General features: G+C 39.2%; 2 protein-coding genes across 5 annotated transcripts in view; one reads left to right on the forward strand and one right to left on the reverse strand.

Moving 5' to 3' along the window:
• PKD (serine/threonine-protein kinase D3) overlaps window positions 1-15,236 on the reverse strand; it is a 69,145-nt gene extending 53,909 nt beyond the window's left edge. Inside the window, exons 1-7 of one of the 3 annotated variants that reach the window (XM_072296260.1) lie at window positions 15,085-15,236; window positions 12,920-13,062; window positions 12,402-12,540; window positions 10,891-11,034; window positions 6,483-6,661; window positions 4,775-5,030; window positions 1,663-1,811 (exon numbers count right to left, since the gene is read on the reverse strand). In XM_072296260.1, coding sequence (XP_072152361.1) covers window positions 1,663-1,811; window positions 4,775-5,030; window positions 6,483-6,661; window positions 10,891-11,034; window positions 12,402-12,540; window positions 12,920-13,048 — 996 coding nt within the window. In that variant the 5' untranslated portion in view covers window positions 13,049-13,062; window positions 15,085-15,236. Of the gene's footprint in view, window positions 1-1,662; window positions 1,812-4,774; window positions 5,031-6,482; window positions 6,662-10,890; window positions 11,035-12,401; window positions 12,541-12,919; window positions 13,078-14,997 lie in introns of those variants that run through there. The other 2 variants (XM_072296259.1, XM_072296261.1) reach the window with 2 other exon arrangements.
• A 3,116-nt stretch (window positions 15,237-18,352) lies between these two features.
• Hsc70-4 (Heat shock protein 70 cognate 4) overlaps window positions 18,353-26,216 on the forward strand; it is a 46,793-nt gene continuing 38,929 nt past the window's right edge. Inside the window, exon 1 of one of the 2 annotated variants that reach the window (XM_072296263.1) lies at window positions 18,353-18,511. The gene's annotated coding sequence lies outside the window, so the exon portion shown is untranslated. Of the gene's footprint in view, window positions 18,512-18,942; window positions 19,077-26,216 lie in introns of those variants that run through there. The other variant, XM_072296264.1, reaches the window with a different exon arrangement.

Here is a 26,216-nt window from a genome sequence, read left to right on the forward strand (position 1 = left end):
TCAATGGTTTTCCTTCCGACAAATATTCCATTCTATGGTTTCTCTTTAGATGTGCTGACTTATGCTGAAGTTTGAACAAAAAATCTGTACATAAAGATTCGATATGAGCCCAAATGGCAATGGCTGAAGATGCCAAGCCGAGGCACTTTTCACAAAATTCTCCATCTTTTCTGGCAATGCCCTGACCTATCTCAATATAAAAATTGCATGCATGCTGATTCTCTGACTTTCCTGATTTTCTAGACCACCAAAACTCTGTACATTACAGTTGCATACTCGTCCAAAGAGCAGCAAAGAAACCTTAGGCCAACCTCTAGTGTAAAAGTGCTCTGTCAATGCAATGAAAGAATGTGTCTTAGTTCTGTTCAATGATCCTGCCTATTTTTTGGTGTGACATAAATATCAGCTAAGATGTAACATCTAGAAGATGTAATTTGCTTCTGAAAAGAGAGCATTCTGCGCAAACGCCTCTTTCTGCAAATCATGGTTTCCTGCAATTTTGAGCAAAAACAAATTGAGTTTTTTATACTTTCAAAGAAAATCTGATACAATAACATAAAAATATGCAACAAAATGAATGAGTAATTGAAATTTCGGGTCAAAATGATACGGTGGCATATGAATGACAATGATGACATCATAAAGACACCCACGTCAAAGTACTCATCCTCATATGCGACAGGATCCTTGGAAAGGTTAGGTTTTTGGTTAAGAAAGGGTAGGAAATTGGTGATTCCGAGTTCTCAACAGGAAACGTTCTCTAAAAGTCTTGGAACAAGCTGCTTGCGGTTTTAGTTTAATTTTCTTCCCACGAAGCTGTTCCTTTTCTGTGTGCATGCTACTATTCTGAACCTAAATTTAACCTAAACCTTGCACCTACAAATTAACCTTCCGGTCCAATGTCGGATATATTCGCCGTGAAAAATAACGCGTTTAGGTCCGATGTCGGATATAGCGCCCAAAAGTTTGAACTTCTGTGCAGGCCGATATCGGGTATATTCGACTGCTCCAGCAAGTGCGGCCTCTGGTGTTTGGAAACCACTGTCTTTGTTGACAACATCGCTGCTACCTTAACCTCACTTAACGACGGCCGTGGAAAACTGCCGCGGACCGGAAAGGGTTAAGTATGTTTTGCTGGGAACTTCAGGACCTTATATTTCCCTCAATTTTTGAGCTGCCAGCACCCCGACCACAGACTTCTCACTTTTATTGACCTTGACGGAATGGAACTCCATTCCATAGGGTGCTCCCCTAGGAAGCAGAGTTCAATTCCATCAAGATCAATAGATGTGAAAGTTTGTGGATGGGCTGCAAAGCAAACTGCCCTAAAATATCCAGGTTTTATAACTCTATGAACTGGTACCAATGACTCAAATTAAAAGTTTTGGAAGATAAGGTCCCTTTTTACAGATCTGGTCTCGTATCTCCAATTTCATAGTCTTCATGTTCTAATTTGACATTGCCATGAACACATTTCTGTTAACATGCTTCAGAAGGTACAGTGTCTATATATATGTTTCTTTGTTAACTCTGAATTCATTCTCATTTTTAATTTTTTTTCCTTTCAAATAGTTCATTCTCATTTTTAATTTTTTTCCTTTCAAATAGTATTTGTGCTTTATTTTATCATATAATGAGATGAGCCGACCATAAAATACATACAATTAAAGGGGCTCCATTTGATACAGAGGGCAAGTAAGTTTGCTGTTTTTGGGCTGGCAATGGAGAGTTCGTTCCCTCGCCATCACTATCATCCTCTAGTTGTTCTCGGTTATCTTCACTTCCTACTCCACTGTCAGGATACTCAGAACCTGCGAAATACAGCACATCAATTCAATTAAAATTATGTAAGCATGTAAGGTAAATATTTGAATTTAAAAGTATACAAGGTTACTTAGGTACAAGGTATATAAGGTTTCATCGACCTTGCTATGCCGATAAGATCATAGAAAATTATGGCCCTTCGTTAGGAGTCATTCCCCATCGAACTGACAGCAAATTGATTACAAAATAGGCTTCGACCTTGTAGGATCGACTGAAGAAAATTCAAATTATCAGAGGAGTGTGAAAGAAAGGTCGCATACCATGCCATGTAACTAAGTAAATGTGTATTTTGTATTTTTCTTTCAATTGAGACCACACAAACAAGGGCCCATTTGAACGCACCACCAATTAATAAACCCATAACAGGATTTTGTTCCCTCCTAAATCTGCTGCGGCAACAAAAGATGAAAAAAGAGTGAGATTTTGTTGTGAGTATGCAATTTCATTACCGAACATGTATCTTACCTGCACAGCCTGTTTTCTCCCATTTAACCCGACACAATTTCTGTTGCAAAGAGGCTGTCCCATTTTCCATAGAAAATGGCCGCAAGAGATTTTACATCCATACTTTCAGGAATCATAATGGATCATCGCAGAGGCCTAAATCCGGTGACCTTTCCCGTCTAGCCCTCCAATGGGGGAGGGGGAGGGGGTCAAAGGTCAAACGCACAGACTGCCATAACTTTTGAGCGAAACAACGGATCAACTTGATCTTGGGCTCAAATGAAAGCTCTCAAAAAGACCTTTCATTTAATGTATGTTAAAGTCTGTTTTTGGTAATTTTTTAACGTGAAAAAAATCATTATTTGATTTTTCAAGCCCAAAAAATTCAGTTTTTCGGGTCTATCTATGAAAGGGAACGCATGAATCATTACAAAAACCAATTTAAATGAGAGTCCTTGATTCAAGCTTTAAAACAAGCTATCGTTGAACTTGGGGAAATGAATGGTTCAAAAGTTATGACTGTTCAAAGTTGGCGTAGCGCGCTATTTTGAAGCGCGCGGAGTGTATACTCGCGTTCCACCCCTCCCTACCTTTTCCCCTGGTGCCCGCTTCAGCTGATAACGGATACAGAAAGGTCCAAAGCTCCTTCCACCTAAAGAATGACCGATCATTAGTGCAAAATTACTTATATTTCTAACGAAAAAAGGGAAATAAAAATAAATTAAATACTAATAAACAATAAAACGCTGGCATACGTTAGTTTTTCGCCCCCCCCTCCATGATACAATATTTAATGGCCAAATCAAGCCTCTTTTACAGCAAAATACACTCAAAAGCTGTAGATAATATTCATAAGCTCTAGTACGCAATTAGCCGACCAGCACTTTAAACTCGCATTTACTACTGAATATCTCTCCCTCTCCTCTCTCCGATCTATTCCCCTTTCATCAAGATTTACCTGCACAGGAATAATCAGATAGCGCAATGATGAGAGGCTTGATTTGGCTATTAAATATTATATAATGGAGGGAGGGGGGCAAAAAAATAACGTATGATCGGTCATTCTTTAGGTGGAAGGAGCTTTGCACCTTTCTGTATCCGTTATCAGCTGAAGCAGGCACCAGGGGAAAAGGTAGGGAGGGGTGGAACGCGAGTATACACTCCGCGCGCTTCGAAAATAGCGCGCCACGCCAACTTTGAACGGTCATAACTTTTGAACCATTCATTTCCCCAAGTTCAATGATAGCTTGTTTTAAAGCTTGAATCAAGGACTCTCATTTAAATTGGTTTTTGTAATGATTCATGCGTTCCCTTTCATAGATAGACCCGAAAAACTGAATTTTTTGGGCTTGAAAAATCAAATAATGATTTTTTTCACGTTAAAAAATTACCAAAAACAGACTTTAATGTACATTAAATGAAAGGTCTTTTTGAGAGCTTTCATTTGAGCCCAAGATCAAGTTGATCCGTTGTTTCGCTCAAAAGTTATGGCAGTCTGTGCGTTTGACCTTTGACCCCCTCCCCCTCCCCCTTGGAGGGCTAGACGGGAAAGGTCACCGGATTTAGGCCTCTGCGATGATCCATTATGATTCCTGAAAGTATGGATGTAAAATCTCTTGCGGCCATTTCCTATGGAAAATGGGACAGCCTCTTTTGGAACAATTGAATGATCTCGAATATTATTCAAATTTGTCCAGAATTTCGTATAGATCACTGTTTTTGGAAAGCAGCTCTGATATACAGGGAATCCCTGTAGGTAGAGTCTCTAAAGTTTTCCTGTGCTCACTGAATCATCCTAATGCCCTTCCATGGTATTAGATGGACTGAGTATATTATAGAACATTGACAGGTTCTAAGCGTTGAGCGAGAATGGTATCAGTTGTGATGATTAAAGACCATTGACAGGTTCTAAGCGTATAGCGAGTTTGGTATCAGTTGTGATGATTAAAGACCACAGAGACTATTTCGCACTATTTTCAAAAAACCGTTTTCGAGCACTGGGATGAAGCCCAGAGGTATCATGGAGTCCGCTGATTTTGAATAAGTAGTCGAAAATTCTGCAGGTTCCGCCATTGAGCGCAAATATCCACATTTACGCGAATATGGACATGAATTCGACGGTTTTCACCACAGGTTTGCAAATTTTGATGTTATTAGCGATAAATTACTATTTTGATTGGTAAATTAGTGGAGAAATAGTCATTATCATGATGATATTGACGATGTGAAGCTTTTCAAGAAGTTATCACTTTCACATTTTTCTTTTCTATTTATGGTTTCTATTTATTTGAGAGAGAGTCTCCAAACTATATCTAAAATCCCTCAATTCTCCCTGCTTTAGTTTCAAAGGAGAGGAAAATAATACATTTTGATAAATTTTTAGAAAGAATGTAGCAGTTTACAAGAAGAACTTCAGGATTTACAGCGAGAATTTGGGTCACAATTAATCACGAAAAGATGGGGTCTCTAGCGATGATGAAAGAAAGTGTGAAATAAGTCAACCTACCGACAGGATCTTTCGCTCCCTCTCCTGTGCAGTCTTTTGGTACTTTGTCTATGCACTTTTTGTGGGCATTATAAAGGCAATCTCGGCACTGCATCCCTTGCTTGAAAAGCCCTTTCAGAAACTTCTGACAATACTGACAAACGGTCGGCCGTGCATATGTGTGCACAACAAATGTATGTGGAATTCTAACAGACCCCCAAGGAGCTCTACTATTCAGTGAAGAGGATCTACTCTGCTTGGAAGAACTTGAAGGCACCTGCACAATAGTTGGAAGATTAGATTTTGCCAAAGTTAATCTTGAAAGTAAACTGTGTGAAATATCCGTTGCTTAAAAGAATATTGAAGATGAGAGGAATGAAGGATATTTCCTGCTTGACTATTGATTTTTAAATTGAATATTTGCTTGTGGTACTCAAAATGCAGTGGCAAATAAAGAATCACACCCACATTCTTCGACTGACTGTCTTAAATGGTGATTAATGTGAAAAGTGTGCGATGAGCTTGTGCACTTGTTGAGTGATTGGTAATTCTTGCATTTTAGAAAAGTATGAAGTGCACCTGGTGGACAAAATTTTCCCACTTGTTTTTGGGAGGCATTAACTCATGAACGTTTAAGGTTTCTCTACAGCTTCCAGAAGTAAGACATTTTTTAAGGGCGCCACGGCTATGTTTTGATTTTATGGTTCCCGCCATTAGAGTTCGCACAGCTCCACTTGAGTCCTTGAACTATTGCGTAAATTAAAGGAATTCCTGTTAGAATCGAAGAGTCATGTAACATGCTGTAACATTTCTCTTCCTATTGACACAAAAAAGGATATGAAAAGTAACTTCTTAAGTTCTGGGACTTGATCCCAGATAATATTAGGGTTAAGAAAAATTACCTTGGTGCCACAAATCACCAGTGCAGATATCTCTCTCCCACTATGAACTATCTCTCTTACACTTCCAGGCATTTCATAAGAGAAACTGGGGTCTGGTTTCCGCCTTTATTATTAAACTTTCAAAGCTTGTGCTTCGTTTTGAACATTTCAAACATATGCTGCAAGAACTTATGAGTCTTAGAATTTAATATGTATCTGTTGTGATGTTTAAATAATCACTGATTTCAGGGTCAGATTTTAACAGCGCCACATGGTGGATTATTTCGCAACTACAACTGAAGATTCACCTTAGAGCTGCACATTTTGAATTTCCATTTGAACACACATTGCCAATGAAGCCAAGATGGCAACAGCAAATATCCGTGCTGCTCCTGTAGTGCCTCGGCCCAATCAGTACCACTGCCAAAATCCACGGCCCATGATATTGTTGTCATGATAGGTTATCGATACATGGCTGCATGGACTAGAAACCGTGGATCAAGGCAGAGATGCCAATCTGGCCATCGCACCACAGGAGCAATACGGATGTTCTCCGGAGCCATCTTGGCTTTCTCTGCAATAAGCATTTAAATGGAAGCTTAAAATTTGCAGCTTTAAACTCGCTTTCAGCAACTTAATATCGTTCAAAAAATTGATAAAAAATACTGTAAACTAAGTGCAAAGAGACTCATTAAAAATGCAATACTTGAAATTTACTTGACAAGCTCCTTCTGAAGAGGAAATTAAGAGTTAAAATAATTTGAAACTGCTATTTGACTCTTTCAAAGTAGATGGACTTTCGGCAACAATTTTTTCATATTAATGAGGAGAGGAGAAAAAATACTTACAAGATTACTTAAACTTAGATCATCAAAAATTGATGTTAAAGAAGAATTTGATCCAGTCTCAGAAGGACTACGAGGCACAAGTAGGTTAGACGTTGAGCGATTTTTTCCATTGGACAAACTGTTGGAGCAATTATTTGGCACCTTAACAACACACCTCTTGTGAAAATTCAAGCCGCATCCTGTGAATCGTAGTGACAAAGCGCATTTAAAGAATAGGTTTAATAAAAGAAGTTTATTTTAGAATCAGTGTTGTTTAGGGGTACCATACTTATGGATAAATCATTGTTCATCAACAGCAGCTCACCAACAGACAGACCACTATCTGTTAGTGCCAAAGAGCGACGCCAAAAACGACCGTTTTTTGGCACAATTTGGGCCAGAAGGGATTTTTCTGAAACCGGGCCCAAACGATACCTTATGATACCCTAAAACTCTGGTGAAAATTTTAGCTTGAGTATACGCACGGTTTTTGAGAAATGAGGGGGCAAAGTTGCCAAATCGCCATCATTCTGGACAGCATTTCTACAGCAAAAAGACGGGAAAAATGGACAAAAAAGTTACACCTTTGATGGGTTTCGGCTGTAAATGTTCTCATTGGGCCCCCAAGCATTTAACTTTGTTCAGTTTCAAAAATTTTGGTCGCACAGTGGTCCAAAATGGGGGAAATCGTCGAAAAATCAGGATTCTTCGTCAAATTTTTAGAAATGGAAGTAAAATTGTCGGTCTGCTGCAGTTTTCATGGCTAACAATGTTCGTATCCGTCATCAATGTATGAAATTGTGTTCAGCTTCACAAATTTACATCGCACAGTGGTCAAAAATGGGGGAATTAGTGGACAAATTAAGATCCTCTATCAAACTTTTTAAAAATGAAGTGAAACTGTTGGTCCCCGGTAGAGTCTAGATCCCGGAAAAATTCTTTTTTTGACTATTTAAATCTTTTTTTAATTTTTTCTCTCCATTTTTCCTTCTTTTTTTTTAAATTTCTGAAAGTTTGCATATTTTATTGAGATAATGCTACAAAGTCTATTCTATAACAATGTTCTATAAACAATACGGTCTGACATGTAGTAATAATTAAAAAAATTAAAAACATGAATTTTTCCGGGATCTAAACTCTACTGGGGACCAACAGTTTCACTTCATTTTTAAAAAGTTTGACAGAGGATCTTAATTTGTCCATTAATTCCCCCATTTTTGACCACTGTGCGATGTAAATTTGTGAAGCTGAACACAATTTCATGCATTGATGACGGATACAAACATTGTTAGCCATGAAAACTGCAGCAGACCGACAATTTTACTTCCATTTCTAAAAATTTGACGAAGAATCCTGATTTTTCGACGATTTCCCCCCATTTTGGACCACTGTGCGACCAAAATTTTTGAAACTGAACAAAGTTAAATGCTTGGGGGCCCAATGAGAACATTTACAGCCGAAACCCATCAAAGGTGTAACTTTTTTGTCCATTTTTCCCGTCTTTTTGCTGTAGAAATGCTGTCCAGAATGATGGCGATTTGGCAACTTTGCCCCCTCATTCCTCAAAAACCGTGCGTATACTCAAGCTAAAATTTTCACCAGAGTTTTAGGGTATCATAAGGTATCGTTTGGGCCCGGTTTCAGAAAAATCCCTTCTGGCCCAAATTGTGCCATTCTTGGCGTCGCTCTTTAATGTTCAAAAGGAGTAGCTATTAAACAAAAATATTTTTAATGAATTAAATTGTTCATTGAAAACATTTTTGCAAAAAGAAGAAAAGCCTTGATAAATATTCACGGAACAAATATTCAATTAATTGCAATTGAATTAATTAAAATTTTGAATCCATGACTGAAAATGTCGATAGAGACCATTGAGTACCCACTTTTGACATGAAAATTATTAAAAAAGGAAAAAATCACTCTGAGTTTAAGTTACCTGTCAAAGAATACACCTAAATACGAGATTGAATCCAAACTTAAGGAAAAGTTGCCAACATAACAACACGTCGCGCCTCTGACGTGAATATGTATCCCTATTTTCATAGAGAACCCTGTTATTTATTTAACTCAATGCAATCCGGGACTCACATGGATATAGAAATTCGCCCTTGGGTCAGCAAAGCGAAGACTTTAAACCATGACTGCTATCTTGGATTTCCGAAAAGTTGACTCATCGAGTATTTCATCACAATACCACTGGATACTAGGTTTCATGGAAGTTTATTGATCAGGCATCAACATATAGTTTACCGCTACATCTACCATCTTGGACTTCTAAATCTTGAATAGACCCTACTTTGAATTTTTTGTCAAAAACGATCAATGATCATTATATGTCACTTAAATTGGTAAAATAAGCACTAAGAAAGCACCGCCTTGTAGCACATAGTTCTTTTGGATTTAATTTAATATTGTAGATTTTAAGAAGTCAAAAGGAATATATTTCCAGTTTTACATGTATCTCGTTTAACATGTATTTTTTAGAAGTTTTAGAAGCACATATCATTAGAAGAAATCCTTAGCTTTCAAAAGAGGCCATGAAAATTGAAAATCAGTTCTCTGATGAAGAACCACCAATGGTTTTTGCAAAACTTACTCCAATAAACGTTTTGAAAAGTTCCCAATGGCAATAATAAAGAAAGGGGGGGGAGGGAGAGGAAGGTAGAAAGTTATATTCCAAACACTTGGAAATCCAGACAGTAGTTAACAGAGCAAATGATCATCATTTATTGTAAGAATATCCGAAATAAAGATAATTAACTACGTACGAGGGCTGCCCTAAAGGAAACCGGACCTTAGTCATACCACGCAAACCAAGTGTCGTAATGAGGCTTTTTTGGGCTTATCTGAAAGCTGACAAACCGATAAAAATTTCTTCTTTTACAGAATGTTGAAATTCATCTTTATGTGGACACTACATGTTGTGGAATGAAGGAAAGTCACACAAGAGTTGCGATTTTGGACTTTATTTCAAGAAAAATGTAAATACAACTTAGAAAATACTCAGATTTTAAGTTAGAAACTTTGTTGCTGTCAATTTCAAATGCTTAAGAATGAGAAAATGAACATTTCAAACAGCTTACTGAGTCATCACCCATCCCCTTCAAAATACTCCCCAGCTTTGTAGATGCATTATTGTCACCGTTTTATCAAGTGGGCGAAAAACTAATGAAATTCCTCACGTTTGAATGACCGCAATTCTTTCAAAGTGTTTTCTTAAATTTCTGGAACGGTTTGAAAACGTTGTCCTTTTACATTAAATTTCAGTCAAGAAAATAAGAATAAAATCACAAGGAGCAAGGTCAGGTGAACAAGGGGGATGAGGGAGAACACACATGGCATTCTTCGCACAAAATTCGTGAATTTGGAGCAATGCATGGGCAAGTGCATTATCGTCATGCAGATACCAGGAATTCTCTTACAAGAGCTTAGGCCTTTATCTGCGAATATTTTCAAGTAATCGTCTCAGAGCACTATTGTAATATTCATCTTTCATCAGCTTGCAGCTTGCTTTTTTCAGCTTGCATCTTTGCTCAAAAAAAGACCTCATCGTGAAAATTGCAGCACACAATCGACTTAGTCCGAATAAAAAGATCATTAGATGAGTGCTGATCAAGATAATTCAAATTGATGAAAACTACCCACATTAGTGCCTTATCAGCTTCCAGATAAGTCAAAGAAAACCTCAATACGACGCTGGGATCGCCTGCTATGACAGAAGTCCGGTTCCTTTCAGGACAGCCTCTTTATTGGAAAAAGAACGATTGGGAATCATGACAGAATGTCAGAAACCAAACCGAACCTTTCAGCTAGAGTGAAAATCGCTAACAATAAGTTACTACAATACTTCAGATAAGTGGAGGTTACCACTTCAGCAAGCGAACCTCTTTGATAATTTTTTTTATAGTTTTTGTGGATCTTCCAGGGCCCATTTACGAAATCAGCAAAATAGGGGTCCAATGATTTTGTAGGAATAAACTAGTTAATTTGGCCATACTATGATAAAAAACTGATTGGGATGCTACAAAGCCTCCCCCTGTGAAGTAATAAGTGATGGAAGTATCCATTCATAGTCCTTAATTTCTGACCTTAAATTAATGAACTCAAAAACAAATCAAAGCAGCTATTTAGAAAATTTTCACTTTTCACCTTCACATAAATTTCATCTTCCAAACATAACAACAATTATAAAAAATGCCAATGAAAGCTTTTTGACTTAAATTTCCTTATTCAGCTCTGGCTTTCTTAGCTATTAGGCAGTTTTGATTGCCTCCTCTAAAATTTAGTTTCTCCCAATTTTTCGAACTGAACGATTTAATTCGAATTACAGGGAAATGAAACTACAGAATTGACTTAGTCACAATGAATCAATTTCTTATGTTCAAATTAAAGAGATTAAAGTAACCACAGAGTATTGAATCAGCATTACCTTCGCATTTCAATCCCTGTCGAACAAGGCCAAAAAGCATCTGACTGCAAAAATCGCAAAAGGTCGGAGAGATATAGGAGTGGACAGCTAAATTGTGGGAACGAAACAAAGGAGTCTCTGTTTTTTCCGCATCGAGTACCTGAGCTGTGAATCAAAATTACGCAAAGAAAAAACTGTAAGAAAATATTTCAAAAAATGATTTTCTTTGTATGATTACATGATTGATTCTTCATGCAGCTTGAACTGATCTCCATGGGAGGCTAGGCCAGAAATTTTATGTTTTCTCCTCTGATTGCACTTCTTTACATTTACCTTTGAAAGTTATCATGAGCCTCACTGATTCCTCTTCGAGATTTTTCAAACATAAGTTGTCATTTATATTTGGATTCGATTAAAAATTCTTCCTCACAAAGTATTTATTTATTTATTTTCATTTATTTTGAAATTCTCGTACATAAAAAACTGCAATTACAGCCATTATACAGGTCAATAACAAATGAAAATATTACAATAACAATAAAATAGCAAATTAGCATGAAGTATATTCTTTAAGAAGCAGCTCACCAAAACTATAAAAAGCTTCTCGAAGTAAACCCTGTTTTAGCTCCAACATGATTGATGCGTAAGGTAGTAAGGAAGGAAGTAGGAAGTAAAAGATGATTGGATGAGCCCTTCCTGTACATCTCAATACATTTTATAAGTAAAGTAGAAATCAGATAAAACGACCTGCTGGAGACCGGCCTCATTTAGTAGTTGTGGCCAATTGTCATATCCCATGCATAAATGTATTACATCAATAGGATTTCAGCTGAGGGGCCGTCAAGATCATGTCGTTATGCTCATTGTATTATCAAAAGTGATGTCATAATATCCAATATTAAACGTTTCAAGAAGTTCGAAACAGGTCCAAGCCATGACGGCTAGTAACTTTAATGAGTGGAAGCAAATATTCATGAGAGTGCCTGAGAGAGATTACATGACCAACGACACAGATAACAAAAACAAAACCGAAGCCAGGAGCAGTATAGAGGCTCATTTTATTGTTCTTTAAAAACTTAATCTCTGCCAATGTTCTGCCTTCCTATTAATATTTTGGGAGCCCCACTGGCCTGAAAGCCCTCTTCACAAGAGGCATGTGCAATTTTTTGGAGCCGAATTAACCTTTTGCATGCGCTATGCTGTCTTGCTCTGTATCTCTGTCCTGTTCTGGGGCTGCTCCCCGAACGGTACATTTAAAGCGCTCCTGCTGCTTCACAATTGCGAAACAAATTAACGGTGGCACAATATTCTTGTGGACAACAATGGCTCAGCCCCCACCCCCCAAATGTTTAGGCACCATAGCCCTATTTTGAAGTGCATTTGGCCCTGGGGAAGGCTGTCTACCACTTCAACATTCACATGATTTCTAACTTCCCTTCACCTGCAAATGGGACAGGCCTTCTAGTAAGTGCCAACTAAATTCACAGGATTTTGGTCTACCAGTAAATATTAAGCTCACAGAAATAACTTACCAGTAAGAACGATTTCTATGAGCGTTTCATCTCCCACTTCTGAGGCCGAGTTAATGAGATGCAAGATGTTGGGAGAATTGTAATCATGTTTGAAAAGCAATAACCTATCACCTAGCCTACTAAGTCCGTGGCCGGGACACTGAAACAAAGATAGGACGAAATATAAGCTAACAATATGTTTCATTGTATGCATTGTCTGGCTATCTTGGAAGATAAACTTTAATGGGCAATCACTGTTGTTAGTGTCGTTTAGGTGTCATTTACACCATCCATTAAAGGTTTAATTTTTTGAATTTGGTTCACAGTCTACGTGGTTCAATATCTTTGACTGATGTTAAAAAAACCACAAGCATCTTCATTTGTGGCACTTCAAAAGTGCAGTTATAAATAATATTTTTTCTGAGAAGAATATTGTTCAAGATTATTTCTTGTAACACTTTGTTCCAGTCGCGTAAAATTGTTACTTAGATAAATATTTACTAAAAAATCCGTCCCCAACGAAAGATGCAAAAACTCACCTTGGCTTTAATGAAGTCACAGGCATGATCTTTCAAGGTCCTTAATGTAAGAGTCGAGACATCAACGTTTTTTGTGTCTCTGATGAGACCGAATTGGAATAAAAACACAATTTCTTCAGAACCATCCATCTCTACAAAATAATCTGTAACATATTGACCTTCAAATACTATTCAAATCAGGAGACATTGTAAACAATTTATACAAAACAGAGTGTTTATCAACTTTATATTGTTAAACTCCGAGTAGTGTGATTGGAATTGTAGATAAAGGCAATGGGATGTCTATGGATGGTGAAGTTCCCAAGCGACATATCTCACTTGGCGATGTTGAGAATTTTCAATCATATTTTATTTGTTTAAGGATACCTCTTCATAGTTCCTGCACTAATTGTAAGTAACTCTAGCTTGATTTTTTACTTTCTTTCTGGAACATTCTGTGAAAATTTCGCAGAAGAATTTTTTTTCCCTAACACATTTTCCTTTCCTAGCTCATTTCTTCTAAACCGCTTTATTTAACTTTTGTCTGGTCTTTGAAAACCCTGCTTAACCATCCCTGTTTTCTTTATTTCCTCTACTACAGCTGTCGCCACATTGATCAGCCCTACTCTTGTTAGTTTTCCTGGTGTTCTTTGGCCAAGTCCCCAGTAGTCTTCGTACCCTAGCCCTACTTACAATTGGTACAAATAGCGTGTCCAGTGGATATTTTGGCAATGTCTGGTACATCCTATTGTTTAAATTATCAATACTCCGATTCACCTTCTCTGCCATCCACTTATCTTCAATATCCATTCTTTCATTTGGATTACATTTTGCAATAAGGAACCACTATTTCTGGCCCATTTCAGAAACAACATACATACCATTTGTTTTTCTATGCAGATATGTGCTTTTATGGGAGAGCCACAGATAGTGGTTCCTTATTGCAAAATGTAATCCATTTATTCGTAACACTATTAACCTTATTCCTTCCAAAAGATTATAATAAACTCTTCCACTGACTCCCATGCCCTAAAATCCTGCTCTTTAGCCAAATCACCTCTACCTAATGTCCAAATTATAATGTCTCCTCTCCTCATCTCATCTCTGAATTCCGAAAAATGATTGACCCAATCCACCGAATCTTTTTTTGTTCTCATTGGAGTCACGACTTTACACAATTTTTTGTCTGCCCACCCTTTCAGTTCATCCCCTGAATTGCTTGTATACCTATCCTCCAGCTGCTAGCTCCAGTTAAGCAGTCTGTTTTTGAAGAAATAAAATACAAGCAGAAATTTCCAAACATGGCAATCAAGATCTATGCTTCAGTAGTTTGACCATCGATATACAAGTATAGGAAGCACTGCTGATGACAAGCACTGAATCTGGACTATGTCCACCGTTCCAATGGAACACACACTGTCTTATATCATTCTCAATATCACCTTCAACTGAATGTCAGTATGAGAATTAATCTACTCAAGCACATGTCATGATCTCGAAAGTTCTAAGAAACATGGACTCTAGTTTAAACCGATAATGAGACCCATTTCAAGATGGGTCTCATGAACGACTACTGTGCAGGTTAAGTGTAAGGGGCATTCCCTTTTACTCGGGTCAGGTCCAATGCGGGACAAATAGCTGCAGTCATTCTTGACTTTACAGAATTTTCTGCATATGAAAGCAAACTATTTCAAGCTTCATCCAGTGAAAGCACTTGACGCTGCTTTAAGTCTTTGATTGATGGGGCCAAAGAGAATTTGCAACACCAAAAGGCAATAATAGCGACTATGAATGAGCTGCCCACTGATCGCAGACTGCAGATATTATTGCGCGTTGAATGATATGACCATGGCGAGCTATAACCCTGCGAGATACTCCCACATATTCTGGAATGTCTTGACACACAGTTAATGACGTAAAAAAGAAGATAATTCGACGCTGGCCGTATTAATGATGCGTTTACGAGAGGTTTACAAGAGGATTACAAAAGGTTTCCAAGGACTATCTGACATAAAATTTCGAATTGTCCACAGATAGAGGTTAGGGCGATGACAAAATAAATAAAAATAAGAAGGGGAAACTATGGAATAAATTCTGACCTTAGTCTTCATCAACATAGTGGTATAACTGAGACAGTAGTGAGAAGAATACCTAGGTAGGAAAATCTAGAGTACCTTTATACATGCCTTTATACTCTAGGAAAATCCACTAACTAATCCAGGTAGCACTGAGGAAAAGTTTGTTCGATGACTTCGATGTGATGCTTTCCTGATAAGTACCTGAAGTCATAGAATAAATAGACTACGTCAGAGAGTATGGAACCTTCCATACTCTCTGGACTGCGTCAACAGAAGCGAAATTTTCTTCTCAGAGTCGATCGAGTCGATCCTTATTGAAACCGATTTCAAGGTTACCTACAAATATAAAAGTGGAAAAAAACAAACAGTACTTCTTCGGTTTAACGATAAATAAGTTAAAAGAAAACTCTTTCAATTCCTAAAAACGTATGTGTCTGTTATTATTCGACCTCTCCCACAGATCAGTCCAGATCAAGACCAATCCACACAGGTCAGTCATTCCCGAGGACGAATTTTGGTACTCTACTGCGCAGTGACGTAGTATTGAGTGCATACAATGTATTTCTTATGGGTGCACTCAATAGTACGTCACAATGAGTGCTGCGAGTTAGGAACTTAGGACCGGGCGGGGGAGTGGATTTCAAAAAAGCTGCGCAATGACTGACCTGTGTGGATTGGTCTTGGTCCAGATCGCTAACATCGGCGGAAGAGCGTGAGTAGAGTCCCTTTATACTGAGAGTCAAGACAATTCGGCTCATGGATGTCACAAACGGGAATAAAGATTACAGAAATTGAACGTTTTTCGTAATCTTTGATCGGCCCATTCTCAAATGCCTTTCTCCGTTCCTCCTCTCATTCCGTTTGTTCCTTGCCGAACCCGTAATTCCCTGGTCCATTCCAGATTATAATCTTTGCAATTGGTGAAAATGTAATCTTTATTCCGTTTGTGACACTGTGGAGGCCTAAAATACGGGAACCAATCAGAAATGGATTCGAATTGTCTTGACTCTCAGTATAAAGGGACTCTAAGCGTGAGTAGCTTTGTGAGCGCCATTGGCGGGAAAATCCATGGGCATTTAAAACTAGGAACCAAAACTGAAATTTTGGCTATTTTTCAGCAGATTTTCGGCGGGAAAATACTTCTTTTTCAGATTTTTGTGGGATGAAACGTTCCGAAGAATTCAAGAATTAGTTTCTCAGTAGAATTTATGTGGTTCAATATTTCCAGATTAAATAATTAAGGTGGAAATAAATAAAGAAGGAGAATTAATTAAAATACGAGTAAACAAGGCTAAAAATTATTGAAACACTAAAAGGTAAGACGTTTCGAGCTGCTTCCAGCTCATTTTTCAGCTGCAAAAACACATAAAAACAGGTAAAAAATTGAGTGGCGACCTGACCTCAGCCGTTATCACGTAACCACTCATAATAACGGCTGGGGTCAGGTCGCCACTCAATTTTTTACTTGTTTTTTATGTGTTTTTGCAGCTGAAAATGAGCTGGTAGCAGCTCGAAACGTCCTGCCTTTAAGTGTTTCAATAATTTTTAGCCTTGTTTACCGTATTTTAATTAATTCTCCTTCTTTATTCGTATAATCGGGCTATGTTTTTGTGCTTTATCGGTGGAAATAAACAAATCAGAGTTCATCAGTATACTGAGTAGATAACATTATTGAAAAAATTTGCAGATTATAATATATCATATTTTTGAAGTTTAAAGCCTTAGAAACCGAAAATTAAAGCAAAATCCTGCCAAAATGAGACTTTTGGTTCCTACCAGAAAAATTTTAAAAAAAATATCTTAACAATCAGCACACCACCAACTTCTAAAAACCGAATTAATAAAATGCATGCAACAACCCCATTGCGCTTTACTCGTGCACGATACGTCAAACAGGACGAAATGTTCGCCCTTTAGGGCAACAATTTGACAAAATCTGTGAGGAAAAATGTGTTTGAATCTTTAATATAATATATTAAATATTTAGGCCTCTTAGGCCTTCATGCGGTACTAGGGGGTCAATTTTATGCGGCGAAATTTTAGGCACTTCATATGGGGCCCATTTGACAACTCTCATTCGAAGATACGCGTTTCCCTATCAAATTCGAAAAATTCGGTCCACCCTACTGCAAGGATCAGGCAAGGGCTTCCAGAGATGCTCATACAGAAAGAAAACCCTGCCGCAAGCGGCAGAGTTTTTCCGTGGGGTTGCCGGCAAGAAGGGGACAGTTCTTTTTGTAGTCCGTGCATTTACCGCGGCAGGAGTGTATTTTCCGAAGGGTGGTGTCACATTGGGGAATGAAATCATTTACCCTACCCCTCTTACCACAGATATGTTTCAGAAACAGTTCCCCTTGGCTGCGCAACTCCTACCCTCCCTCCCTCACCCGAAAAAACGGTAAATTGCCACTATTATGGAACGCGTTGGCCGATTTCGCTGAAAATCCATAAGAAACCAGTCTTAGTAGATATCTAACTACCATCAAAATTTGAGCTCAAAATATTCATTTTTACTCGAGTTATCGCGTGGACAAAATTAAACCTCCCCCCCACTTTGACCCCTCGCTGTGCGAAAAGTAATTAACGTATTCCGATTTTTTCTTCATAGTTTAAAAGTACTCTTGGGGGACTAAAAAACCCCAGAAGTTTCGTTGCAAGAAACTTAAAAATTAACTGCCGCTCAACGCTCTGAAAACTGAAAAATCCTCACGCTGCCTGAAATACATGCATATCGACGGTGAAACTACCAAACCACGTATCTCGTTTGCGGTGTTTAAAAATCTACGCTCGCATTTTATTTTTTTGAAGCCGACCAAATCAATATCATTCCTTGAAATTTGAGCCTTGAAATTGATGAAACCCTTTTCTCGCGCGCGCGGAATTTTTTCTCGCGCGCGCGGAATTTTTTCTCGCGCGCGCGGAATTTTTTCTGGCGCGCGGAATTTTTTTTCGGCGCGCAAAAGAAAAAACCCGTTTTCGATGAAAATCTCTGAATTTCCGGATTCCGCGCCGGTTTTCGATATATTTGCGCCGTTTGTGTCAAAACTATTTTTGTCGGCGCGCCGCTTCAAATCAAATCTGTTCCGCGCGCGGAATTTTCGATATATCGATTCCTGCTCGCCGTTTGTGTCTAAACTATTTTTTCCGGCGCGGCGCTCCAAATCTGTTCCGCGCGCAGGATTTTCGATACATCGATTTCTGCTCGCCGATCGTGTCAAAACTGTTTTTTTCCGGCGCTGCACCAGAAAATAATTCGAAGAAAAAAGTGACGCGCGGATGGATCTTGGGAGGACCCAATCGTCGGCCTAGTTCACTACCTCCTCTGCCAGGCAGCGCTGATGTTAACCCGGGGGTCCTATGATCGAGAACGTTACCACTCACTCTACTCACCGACCCACTCTTTCGTATCCTGTGGACCAACCCACAACTCCGCAAGTCATTGTCATCACGCTTCATCTCGACCACCGCCGAGCCCAACCACGTTACGTATCAAGCCCGGATATAAGTTATATATATTTGTTCCGACGATTTATTGGTAAGTTTCTTGTCCTGTCTCGCCACAATCTCGTAAATCGCATAGTTTAATTTTGTGTGACAATTAAAACTCGGATACTTCCACCTCGAGTTAGGTTGGAACCAGTGCCGCTCAGACCTTGATATCTTTTGAGAATTAGTCGCAATTTATCGCCTCTTATTTCTTCCTAACACCCTTATCTTCTGTATCAGCGATCCATCAATGTTTCTGAATTCCATTTCCTCGGAAATTTCCTCCAATTTCGCCAATCCGTCTTCTCTCTGAACATGTGCCCCGACGCGGAACCCATACCGCCATTACCGTAATGGCCGTCATTCGGTCATTACCGTAGAAATTTCTAGAATGATCATGACCCTTCCATTCCCTTGTATCTAATATACCCCATAGTGGTCCGAAGCCACAGCCAATTACTCGTGTGTCGTGCTGCATTTTCGAACTTGTTTTAGAGCTGATCCTCAGTAGTAAATTTAATTCTTTTCAGTTGTTGAAAAGTATCCATCTCTATTCTTGTTGGCAGTTATCATTCTGAACATTTGGCTCTTCTTCCCCCCAATCTGTAATGCAGGTAATAAGTTCGTCCGTTGAAGAACCCCGTACAGGAAGATCATTCAACACAGTTTGTTACCGAAGTTTTTCCTTGGATCATTGGTTCAGGTTTTTCCCCCTCCATCTGCTCAACTACCTTACTTATTGAGTCGACTGTTCAGCAGAGATTCCTTCCTTGAGCTCGGAAGGCAGGGATGACAAAAATCCTGCCGAATTTCCATCGCAAACTGTCTGGTGCGCAATCGGGAGCATCGATGTTTCCTTTCTGCAGACTCACTGCACTCCCCACGCGCCGCAGGATTTTTGTCAACCCTCGCCTTTCGGGCCAAGCAGGAATCTTTTAAATTCAAACCAAATTAAACGCTCTTTTTTTTTTTAAAGGAAAATCTGCATGATTTCTCTTCTATTATCTATATGATTAGGAATTTTAAGTAATAAAGACCATAAGGAATACCAAAAATTTAAATAAGGGGCCGTTCATAAATTACTTAAGGCTCTCATGGGGAGGGGGGGGGGTCTATAACAGCCTTTCGTTGCCTTACGAGGGGGGAGGAGAGGGTACGGCTGAGCCTTACGTCAACTTTTTAGCCTATATTTCAAGAAAATGCAAAAATCCATATTTCGTCAGGTTGATAATAAAATTCAAGATGAAATAGAGGAAATCAGGAAACCACCGATTGCTGGCCGATCGAACCATGCCCTATCATTTCTCTTGATTCCCACTTCTCCACTCATTCTCACGATGATGAGTAGTGACTTCATCCTCACGTCAACTTTATACTTTAAATTATTTACTCCCAAGGCCAAAAGAATCTTCAATTTTGCTCCATATTTTTGTTTATTAAACTAATTATATCATGAATCTTGCCTGTGAACTTACTCCAGAAATTTGGTTTCACAAAAAAAATTGTGGCTTAAAAATTTCATTGTGTTCTAAAGGGAAACGTCATGCTTCGATCTACGATAACTGAAAAAGGGGGGGGGGGGTTAGTCGAGACTTACGTAATTTGGGGGGGGGGGGGGGATTAAGGGATGCCTTACGGTGCTGCACAAGGAGAAGTATGGGGTTAAAAAATGGGGAAAAGGTCTTACGTAATTTATACTAAAGGATGTTAACTGAACACTATGCTACATTAATTCCTGTCTGGAGTCTGCTTTTTCCTCCAAGAAAAAACAAGTTTATTGGACGGCCCCTGTATACTACTGTATACCCTCATACAGGGACCCTGGACCAGAGTTGCTAAAGAAATTTCATGAAATTTCCTCATAAAATTTCTTGAAATTTCCTTATGAAATTTCTTTTTGTAATCTTTCATGAAATTTCTTAACTCTGCCCTGGACCTTGGATTCAGAAGTTTTCTCTGCAGCAAGAGGAGCCCTTTTCGATTACGTTTCAATCAAAATGCAATCCTCACTCAGATTTTTTGGAAAAAATAACCCTGCGATGCCCTGCGCGGCATTTATAAATATGATCAAGGCGTTAAAATATATACACCGCATGGGCGCGAACTGTGAGCGCCCTAGTCACGGAGCGAGTGACTTACCGCCTAGCTACGACGAGTGGTAGTGGAATTGCGAATTTGCCAGTACATAAGGCAAATAAAGTTCTTTCTTTCTCCACTAGAGCTGAGAGTAGAGACGCATCGGTGAAAGGCTCTTGCTTACTGATGATCTGCGGCAGGATTTTTGTCATCCCTAACCTTCTAAGCCAAGAAGGAATCTCTGCTAAACTCAAACGCCCTTACTTATTAGTAACCTAAGGTTACATTGGCGACTCTTAGGCTTACATCAGCTTCCTATAGTATCATTTTCACTATCCAAGAGTTAAGTTCTTTGAAGCCGACTAGTCAGACCTTGAGTTTCTTGCCTGCCTACTGTATCATTTTCTTGCACAAGGTCCTGCTTTTTCCTGACCACCTGTTCCTGTTAACGTTCGAGTCAAGGTGATTCATCCTCGTCTTTTGGTGTGGTCCAATTGGCCTGCGTTATATTGCATCAGTCAAGAACTGAATCTTCAGTTATGGTTTTTTTTAGCCCGGCCAAGAATGGCAGCCCCTGCGCTTGAACCTTACTGATCAATTGATGTAACAATCGGACATTTCAGTGAAATGGAAGCAGGATTCTTTAAGGGAAGAAGCATTTCATCAGGTACCAAGTTTGATCACTGTCCCAAATGCATCTCTTTTGATAGAAGAATCCTGCTTTCATCTCCTGCAATTTTGCTATTTTTTTGTTGAGAGTGACTTTTTGTGCTAATTAAGTTATCCAGGATATCCACCACTAAAATTTAGCGAAAAGAATGGAAGCCGCTGTTCTAGATATTTAGCTATTCGATCATGATTTTGAAGTGAATGCTACAAAAATTTCTTATTTAATGAACGCTATTCCTGGCTTGTCAATTTCCCCGCTCCAAGATCTGAGGACAAATCATCACGTAGCATTTATTTACTCATTATACCCCTTATTATTATATTATACCCCTTACAAAGGGCTAATTCATAAAATGTGTATCCCTGGTAGGGATGCTGTGAGGGGCTCAACCCCCTCCCTCCCCCATCCGTATCTTAATTTTTACTTCCTCGGAACCCTAGGGGAGAGGGGGGGGGGGTTGAAATTTCATCATTTCTAGTTTCCCCATGTGAACCAATCAATCAGTTCATTAAAACTTCCCGTCAGTTTCTTCCAATCAAGCCTTATTTCATCAAAGATTTTCAAAACTTCTCAATTAAGGTATTCATTTTTACTTTTGCTGCTGACCCGATTTGGTGTGAACTGTAAGCTCCTACTGCAAGGGCTTAGAAATCTTTAGATCAGTGGATGAAATGGGCAGGCTTACGTATAATTTCATAAAACTTGCTCACTGCATCCCTTTTATCTGTTGAATCATATCAATGGGATGATAACGATCATTGCTTTTCAATTTTAGGGGAAAGGGTTGCTTCAGATGGGAGAGCTGCAAATTTACTGAATTACTGCCATTTTGGCTATCTACTGCACCGAGGTGGTCTCTTAGCTCATATTTTTTTTCGGGTAACTGTGAGAACGAGCCTATGTAAATATTATGTTTGCGTATGATTGGATTTCAATTCATTTTTAAGTATTGTGGAAGTTAAACTGTAGTTAGAGGCGTCGTCAAATAAGTTGACCATTGTTTACTTTTGGTGTGCAAGCGCAGACCAGTATTTAGGCCTTTTCACCAAGTGGCGTTCGCTACTATCCACCTTGAAAACATCAGTCTCATAGTCGTCTGGTACCAAAACTACTCATTGGTTATGATTCGTGACTTTTATGTGGTTGTGATTTTTGCGTGGCTAATAATAATAGCGTTGAAAGGTTTGCAAGTATTGAAAATCTTATCTGAGCTTGTGTTCTCGTTTTGCAAAAGTCTGATGTTTTCATGTGAATAGTAGTTTTGCCAAAATGCTTGCAAACCAAAAGTAAACCATGGTCAAGTTATTTGATGACATCTCCAGCACGCATTAAGAACTGAGATTAAACCTTTGGTGGGCGTGCCTCCCCGAGTCATATAGCGGAGCGCGCCGCGGCATTTGGACCGCAACTTAAAATTCTGCTTTTTTGGGAATACTGATCGAATTTCAATTAAGCAACGTACACCACAGTATATTATCAACTATTTTTACCCAACATTCCCTCTTTTAAGTAGTTTGACTTTCAATCTATTTAACCACGGCTAAAGCTTCAAATCCTTAAGGAGAGAGTACAAGTAAGAATAGTTGAAAATTTGGCGAAGAGAGCATTCATTTCCAATTGAAGCGGGAGCAGCGCAAACAGCTAGTGTCCATTTTTCCAGTCTCAAGTTTTTTTTGAGTTGATGGTATTTTTCGGAGTTAGATAGATGCAATCACGAAAGTGGCGTTAATACTTGTCTCTGGGTCACCTTAATCCCCAAACGAGTCCTTTTGTCACTTTTATGGTTGTATCAACTCTTTAAAAGCATTATCAACTCTAAAAATCTGTAAGTCTGGAGAAATGGAGTAGCAGTTTTCGCACGTCCCGATTCCATTTCGAATGTTAAAACGGAAATAATTAATAAGAAGAAAAAGTTGATTTCTTTGAGTTCTTTTTTGTTTTTTTTTTAAAAAAAAAAATTGTAACCGGTCATAGGCCGAGGCCCTAGATAGACGATCAAAGTAGACATGCTGATGACTGGTGGTCACCATCTACCATCAAATTTTGACGCGCCGCACTTTTTTGTTCAAAGTAAGATCAGAACTGGGTGCGACCATTCATCATTTCCTGCCAGAGGAAACATCTCTGCCAAATTTTCAATAAAAAATGAAGCAAATTAATGAGTTCAAGACTGATGACTCCCGACACTTAGATGCTACTTTGATCGGAATTGGTTCGGGACTTAGATCGTCTATCCAGGGCTCTACTGGAAATGATATCTCGTGCATAGGTTATACATAGAAATCATACTTTGTTCTCCTCTGTTGGCTCGTCTTCGGTTAGCTGTGACACACTACAATGATCTGACTATGAGTTTGATAAACGTTTTTCTTGCTTTTTTGCTGACCAATTATCGAATTAAATAGATTTTGCTAGCATTATTGAAGGAACGAATAATTTGCGTCCAAGTATTTGAATGGAGATGTTGCATGTGTGAGGAATTGGCGATTTGACTGTTGATTCTTTTGTTAAAGTTCGTGAGAAACACGATGGTGCCACTGGTTTTCTCTGAAATCAACTCCCAAGCTCCCTAAAAGCTCTCAAGTTGAGGCCAAAATGGAGGGGATATACCACGCTATCCTGAGAGTCCACCTCTACATCAAGACAAACTCTCCATGCAAAGATAGGGAGCAAATACATTGACAGGGCTGCCACTTTATTTGGGGACTCAACAACTGAAAACACGGCGATCCTGCTAATGTATTTGTGCCGAAGTTTACTCCGAGCCGAATGTCACTCGCGTAGCGAGTGCCAGGGGGCGGAGCCCCCCGGCTAGACGCGCCCAGAACGGCTAGTACATACAGGGTGTTCGAAAAATCCCCTCCCCCCCTCTAACTTTTGACCAAATTGAGGTAGAGATTTGAAACTTGGAGGGTGTACCTAGATCAAAGGGAGCTACTTTTTGACCCGACCCCCCCCCCCCCATTTCGGGGGGGTTACGGACCCTAACTTTTAATTTTCAAATGGGAAGACCCCCTTTGTGATACCTCGTTCGAAAGAGCATAGAAAAAGAAAATTTTTCGCGCAAACCCGAAGTCATTATCTCAAACCGTTTCAGAATGGCGGCCGGTCAAAGTTCAAAATGGCCGAAAATTGGCACTTGTGCTATTTGCACATGGATTTGCTTGAAACTCGGTATCTGGGGGTATTTTGGCACGAGAAAAATGAATTTGACGTTAGATTTTTTAAAATGAACCCTAATTTTTCAAAATGGCCGCCGGTTTAGGCTCAAAGTGGCCGAAAATTTGACAAACTCGATTTTTTGCCGATAGATTCGCCTGAAACTCGTTGTGTGAGGGTATCTGGGTGGGAGACAAACCCAGATACCCCCAAACACCGAGTTTCAGGCGAATCCATCGGCAAAAAGTCGAGGTTGCAAATTGTCGATCATTTTGAATTTTAATCGGCGGCCATTTTGAAAAATTAGGGGTTGTTTAAAAATCTAACGTTGAATTCGTAATTCTCGGGTCACAATACCCCCAGACACCGAGTTTCAGGTGAATCCATTGGCAAAAAAAATCGAGTTTGTCAAATTTTCGGCCACTTTGAGCCTAAACGGGCGGCCATTTCGAAAAATTAGGGTTTTTTTAAAAAATCTAACTTCAAATTCGTTTTTCTCGTGCCAAAATGCCGCCAGATACTGAGTTTCAAGCAAATCCATGTGCAAATAGCACAAGTGCCAATTTTCGGCCATTTGGAACTTTGACCGGCCGCCATTTTGAAACGGTTTGAGATAATGACTTCGGGTATGCGCGAAAAATTTTTCTTTCTTTATGCTCTTTCGAACGAGGTATCACAAAGGGGGTCTTCCCATTTGAAAATTAAAAATTAGGGTCCGTAACCCCCCCCCCCCAAATCTTGGGGGGGGGGGGTCAAAAAGTAGCTCCCTTTGATCTAGGAACACCCTCCAAGTTTCAAATCTCTACCTCAATTAGGTCAAAAGTTAGAGGGGGGGAGGGGACTTTTCGAACACCCTTTACATATATCGACGGTGAAACTACCAAACCACGTATCTCGGTTTGCGACGTCGCAGACTTCCTGTCATACTTTACTTTTTAAATGATAAACTACTTAACGTCTAGTCTTGAAAATTTCTGTGATTTTTTCTCTTTGTGCGGAGAAAATTCTGTGAAAATTTCAAGGAATGATATTGATTTGGTATTTTTAAACACCGCAAACGAGATACGTGGTTTGGTAGTTTCACCGTCGATATGCATGTATTTCAGGCAGCGTGAGGATTTTTCAGTTTTCAGAGCGTTGAGCGGCAGTTAATTTTTAAGTTTCTTGCAACGAAACTTCTGGGGTTTTTTAGTCCCCCAAGAGTACTTTTAAACTATGAAGAAAAAATCGGAATACGTTAATTACTTTTCGCACAGCAAGGGGTCAAAGTGGGGGGGAGGTTTAATTTTGTCCACGCGATAACTCGAGTAAAAATGAATATTTTGAGCTCAAATTTTGATGGTAGTTAGATATCTATTAGATATCTATTAAGACTGGTTTCTTATGGATTTTCAGCGAAATCGGCCAACGCGTTCCATAATAGTGGCAATTTACCGTTTTTTCGGGTGAGGGAGGGAGGGTAGGAGTTGCGCAGCCAAGGGGAACTGTTTCTTGAAACATATCTGTGGTAAGAGGGGTAGGGTAAATGATTTCATTCCCCAATGTGACACCACCCTTCGGAAAATACACTCCTGCCGCGGTAAATGCACGGACTACAAAAAGAACTGTCCCCCTCTTGCCGGCAACCCCACGGAAAAACTCTGCCGCTTGCGGCAGGGTTTTCTTTCTGTATGAGCATCTCTGGAAGCCCTTGCCTGATCCTTGCAGTAGGGTGGACCGAATTTTTCGAATTTGATAGGGAAACGCGTATCTTCGAATGAGAGTTCGAGAGTAAATGCACTATTGCGACATCTTTACATATTTTTAAGGCTAATCGTGTGCAAATTTTGAGAAAAATTATCTTAGATGT

The sequence above is a fragment of the Bemisia tabaci genome, chromosome 2, assembly GCF_918797505.1.
Source record: "Bemisia tabaci chromosome 2, PGI_BMITA_v3".
Classification (NCBI taxonomy): domain Eukaryota; kingdom Metazoa; phylum Arthropoda; class Insecta; order Hemiptera; family Aleyrodidae; genus Bemisia; species Bemisia tabaci.